Source organism: Stegodyphus dumicola, chromosome 7 (genome assembly GCF_044657685.1).
Source record: "Stegodyphus dumicola isolate Sdum_Otavi_A_Nest chromosome 7, ASM4465768v1".
NCBI classification, from domain to species: domain Eukaryota; kingdom Metazoa; phylum Arthropoda; class Arachnida; order Araneae; family Eresidae; genus Stegodyphus; species Stegodyphus dumicola.
The window spans coordinates 203,456,766-203,462,765 of NC_140774.1; the positions used below are offsets into that span (position 1 = coordinate 203,456,766).

Here is a 6,000-nt window from a genome sequence, read left to right on the forward strand (position 1 = left end):
AAGTGGAATTGCTGCAAAAAATTGATAAAGGCATATCCTTTGTTTCTCTAACCATTCCGAAATCTGTTTATCAATTTCACGCTGCTCTGCGGGGGAGGGGGTGAAACGTCGCAGCGCGCAATGAACTGGAAGTTGATCTGTCAGCACTATCCTTATCTTCAGGGCAGATGTTTATATTTTATTCAGCTTATAATTCCTTAGTAAATGTAGTATTTCATCTCGATGTATTCCGTCTTTCATATGATTTAAATCAAATTCCTCGTCATTATAAATATCAAGAGTACACATCAAATAGTTTTCTGGTTGCAATGTTCTAATTTCGACTATGCGTAATGTATGCTTTACGCATGCGCGCGTTGAAAGAAATGTTTAATAAAGTAAACAAATAAGTATTAAGCTTTTTTTTTGTAAATTTTGATACCCTTTATATCATAATTGCTCTTTATTTCATAAATTACGGTTTAATATTTTTAATTTTATAATTTCTGCATGCCATCTTACCAGATTTAAACTGATGATCTATAATCCGGAATCGCCGAAGTTCCGACGAGTCCGGATTAAAGACTTTTGACTGTATTTATCTATAAACAGAATCTTGTTTTGTCCGATATCTTTGCAAGGTGTTAGTGAACTCTGAACTTCATTCAAAAAGAAGCTCATTACGGCTTAAATTTGCAAAATTGATGGCCAATATTTATCTTGAAAGTCAACAGTGTTTACTGAGATAGTCCTGCGCTACCTGTGGATGGCGAGAGATGCATTATTCTACCGGTATAAGCCATCACCACCGGGGAACATACCGTTCGCAAAAGGCTTCATCAACGCTAAAAATGTATAAGTTACTTCTGTAGAGTACTCAAAATGACTTAGCGATTCTAATGTACTTCAGCAGAACACATTCTACATATTAACACAAGTACTATCAGTTTGCAGGGAAATTAGAATAAACCCAGCAGAGTGGACGCAATGAACTCACAATGTAATGGATAACATGCAAAGCACAATAGATGAAGTGCAATTTTGCTTGATTTCATGAACTGACAGTCTGAAAATTAATTGCATTATCCTGTTGTCTGCAACAAACAGTGAAAACTGCTACATTAAGATAACAGTAAATTATCCAAACGTACTTCGAAGTTTTATTTATTTATTTTACAAATGCCAAATATTAGTGCTTAAGCTATTAGTTCACGGGTTCTCCAGTACTTTTTAACAATGTCCTCACACCGAGAGAGTGCAACACAATGATTTAAATATCCAAAAATCATAGGCTGATTGGAGTCACACAAAACACAGTTTGGGAAATCCACCTCTACAGAATTGGAGTCTCGCAAACAGTCATGTTCGGTCAGACGTCTAAACAGAGCTACCGCTTTCTTTCTTGGAAAACTGGGAATGAAACACAATTGGAAGTAATTTCAACTTATTGCTTTGATATGGAACACTATTTCATCATGTCTGAAAGCACAGTCTTAGAATATCTTAATGCGTAATACTAGATTATTTAACTGTAACTCTTCACTTCAGATCCAGCTGCCGGCTCTTCTACCGACTGGGCGTACGAAGGTGCAAAAATAAAATACAGTTTAGCAATCGAATTAAGAGACACTGGAAGACAGGGTTTCCTTCTCTCCAATAAACAGATCATTCCAACTGGCGAAGAGAATTTTGCAGGCATCAAAGCTGTTGCCAAATTAATTAATAACGAACTATAACGTAATATTTATATATTCACAAAGGGCTGTATTTGATTGAGAAAAAGTCACATATCTTTCGGAAATATACTTTATTAAATGTCATACGGAAGGTTTTTTATAGCGTAAAAAATGACATTCAATGAAAGTTTTTAACCTGTTATTTAGTCTCCATATCTCAAGTGTTATACTGCCCAAACTGAATATAAAGTAAAGTGCTAAGTCCGAAATCCACACGTCCAGTATCCGGATCTAAAGACCACAAGATTTGTTTTTCCTCTAACAAAGTGTATAATACTCCAAAAGCGGGAGAATATTTTCACCAATGACTGAAATACTTGTATGTCACTTTCAAACATCTGCTGGCTTAGGGAATCACACCGTGGTCAAACATAAAATAATGTATCTCTTAAAATTAATTTCAGATAAAAAGTAATAGTTTATTTGGGCTTAAAAAAAAGTTTACAATGTTTCAGCACTGCTTGCTGGTGTTTTCCTGTATTTGATTAATTAGCTTGGTTAAGTGATGACATGTGATTAGGTTTACATATTATACAGGGTGATTATAATTTAAGTGACTCTATCCAGACCCCTCTAGAAACTGTTCTACTCACAGAATTATAATAAAACTATATATGTTATATGGACAATGGGGAGACGATTTCTGCAATAAAACATTAGTTCGAATTTTGACCTCCAGGAGGAATTGTGACGCCGAAAGAAGAACAAAAAGGTCTGTCAAAATCACTAAAATTTATTTAATTACACAATGTGCTCAACGTGTGTTCCATTGACATCAATCATATGTTGAAAAGGTATTGTAGGGTGTCCAGTGGTAGCAAGAAGAAACTCTTGAGGGATTTCAACAACAATGCTAGCTTTCAACTCGAATAAAGTCCTAATTCCCCCTCCATAAACACTGTCTTTTAGAAATCTCCATAACCAGAATTCACAGGGATTTAAGCCGGGTGAACGAGGAAGCCAGGCATCCGGAAAAGCTATGGATATTATACGTTTCTCGCCAAAGTTAGCACGAAGCAGTTCTATGACTTGACTCTCAATGTAAGAATTTGCTCCATCTTGTTGTGTTCAGCGACTTTACCGCTTGTTAGTTGGTGGGACGATGTTGGAACCAGTGCAAGGATATATCAAGCCACGCGTACTCTATAGTTATTTACAATGCAAAAATATTTCGTTATAGGTCTGTGCAAGTTATCAGTGAATTCTGCATTGTGTTAAGACATCATAGAGTTCAAATTTAAGAGCATGGTGGTCTACCGAATATCTGGAAATCAATAGAGTATTCACTCAAAGAGTTCTGTCTCACCCATAGATGATGGCAATAGCATTATCCTGCTGTAGAAACTTTTGCTACTAAAGACTATTAGTCTGAAATCAGACTGCTTATACCACTCTTAGTTATGCTGTTCATTTGGGGGTTCTTGTGCAGTCCGAGTTATGCATTATGTTATCTCCTTGTTAGGGGTCCTTGAGCACTCCGAGTAACTCTGGAAGACAGTTTACGCAATACCTTATTAACAGGACTAATCCATCACCATATGTGAATAAGCACATTTAACTGAAATTGTCGAAAACGTGCTTCTTTGGATAATTCCTTACAGCTCCAGTCATTCGTTGTCCAATGATGATATTCTCGATCTTAGACAAACATATAAGCTGATGCCACGGCTACAATAATGGCCGTTCCTTGACTGAAGTTAGCAGTCAAGTGGAATACAATAATCTGCTTACTACTGCTATTAATAATGGCTTAAAAGCATTAAGAAATGAGATTTGATACAATGCTCCTTTTCATTGTCTTATCAAACATCAGTTCTCTGAATCTAAAACAAAGTAATTTCAATAAATGTTTCTTCCTTGTACGAAGTAAAAAGGAACTATTGTTATCACGAAAATTTTCAGGCAGCATATTGCAACGAAAATATCCATTTCGACTGCTATCGAATGCAATGTAACGATGTAACGATGTTTTTGCGTGACATCTGTACGTAAGGACAGAATAAAACTCTTCCCCCCAAAAAAAAAACTGATTTCAAATGAAATTCTAAAGAGACTTTTCCTTGGCATCTGTATGTACGAAGTATCTCGCATAACTCAAAAACGAGTAGCCTCAGAACGTTGTAATTTTGTATATAGGACTGCTATAACATGTAGATGTGCACCTCGTATTTTAGTTGCAATCGGCCGCACCAAAGGTATATAAATATATGTATATATCTATATCCATTCTGTTAACCGGCTCAGTGATCTCGCTTTCTTTACTCTTATATGTTTGTAAGTTGTGCATTTTTTGCTTTAAAAATGATTAAATTATGTTGCTCTTATCTTTCGGTTAAGGTATCGTCCGGCCTTTAGTAAATCTGCATGCAATATTTGTGGAGTTATCAACAATTTAAAAGCTGTTTAAGTTCATCTAAGCCTAATGAATTTTGCGATGGCGGACATGTTTGTTTACATTTTAACATTGGCAAAATAGGGGATTTGTTGCCAATCTAGAGAAACTAAGCTTCGCAAAGATAACGCCTTCTTTTATTTTTGTGAATCAAATCATGTTTAATCCATTCTGGAATTTATTCGAGGAAATAAGTGTTTAAAATTTACTTTGTAATTTTTAATATAGATATTTTGAGTTTTTATGTATTTTTGCCTTGTCAGGAAGTGAGAACTGAATTAATTGAATGAGAAATACTGAATCGCCTGTAAAAAACGTATTTTTTTATTTTTATTTTATTTATTTATTTATTTATTTATTTATTTTATTTTATTTATTTATTTTTTTTTTATTTATTATTTTTTATTTTATTATTTTTTTTTTCTTAATTTCTTTTATACATCGCTTTAGATTTATTGTAATATTTGAATAAAACATGTGGCAATGATTAGATAATTCTTCAGATTATATAAATTTATATGCATTCTGATTTATAATATGAACGAAATGTAACGCTATTAAGTGTCGAGACATAGCCGAGACCATAGTGATGTAGAATGCATTCAGAGTGTCGCTGTGTTAAATAAATATAATATGATGATTTATTCTATTGTGGTTTATGCGTTATCGACGATGTAGATTTAATTCAATCCAATATGTTTAAATGAAATGCAAGAAAAAATGCATATAATTTCAAGGAAGTCATGTGGTGTACACATCAGATTTTTATATAAAAAGTACTTCAACTTACATAAATAAGTAACACTTCACCACTAATCCCATATCTGAATATGTCATACTTGATTACTTAACTGTTACAACTCTTAATTTCAGATCCTGCAGCCGGATCTTCAGTTGACTGGGCGTATGAAGGAGCGAAAGTGAAGTATAGTTTTGCCATCGAGTTACGAGATACTGGAAGACAAGGTTTTCTACTTTCTAACACTCAAATCATTCCAAATGCTGAAGAGAACTTCGCTGGCATCAAAGCTGTAGCCAAGCTCATTAGTAACGAATTGTAACAGAATGCGTATTTAAAATTAATTGTGTTTCGGTGAAAAGGAGGTTATATCTTTTAAAAGATATTTCATTAGGGGTATACAGTAGACTTTGTATAGAGAAAACAAAGGGTGTTTAATAAAATGTTCTTGACCTGTCTTTTGTGTGCATGCCTTAGCCTCAGATTTTATATTAGCAAGACTGAATTTCAGATATCAACACTGGAATGTTTTAAACTTTACTCGAACTCATTTTGTCAAAATTAATTGCGAATATGTCTGAAAGGTGTGATATATTATAATCATCATTACACTTAAAGAAAGCTAACCTGAGTTCTTTGCTAAAAATCACATAAGCGATAAAACACTAAAAATTCTAAATTCGTGTATCTTTCACGGCAAGAAATATTTTAAAAATTATCATTTTAATTTAGCAGAAAACGTCTTTTAGATCTTTTTTTATTTCTTTAATATTACCTATATTTCTTTTTTTCACTATGTTTCTAGTATGAGTAATTTGTACTAATCGAATGCATTCTACATCACTATGGTCTCGGCTATGTCTCGACTATGCAAATTTTCACTTTATTACCTTTTCCTACACTAAGTACGGATATTTCTGCCTTCATGAAAGACTTTCATGTGAAATTGACGAAATTTGACGTTACATCTATAAAAGAAATTTCTAAGATAAACATTTCCAGTATCGAATAAGAGATGAATGACTATCGATTTTACACATTGGTTACAATTTCATCTCTTGAAAGTCTGTTTTATTGATAGGCATTTATTTCTAACGCATAGTGTTAACACATTTTTTTAACTTAGTCCAGTTCCAACTTAATTCTCTAGACAA

The 6,000-nt window shown here is 33.5% G+C and overlaps 1 protein-coding gene across 3 annotated transcripts in view; it reads left to right on the forward strand.

Moving 5' to 3' along the window:
• The window catches only part of LOC118198985 (carboxypeptidase B-like), a 74,225-nt gene extending 68,921 nt beyond the window's left edge, over window positions 1-5,304 (forward strand). For all 3 annotated transcript variants that reach the window (XM_035370763.2, XM_035370765.2, XM_035370764.2), the window contains exon 11: window positions 4,981-5,304. In XM_035370763.2, the coding sequence (XP_035226654.1) occupies window positions 4,981-5,168 (188 nt within the window). In that variant the 3' untranslated portion in view covers window positions 5,169-5,304. The remainder of the gene's footprint in view (window positions 1-4,980) is intronic.
• The last annotated feature ends 696 nt before the right edge of the window (window positions 5,305-6,000 follow it).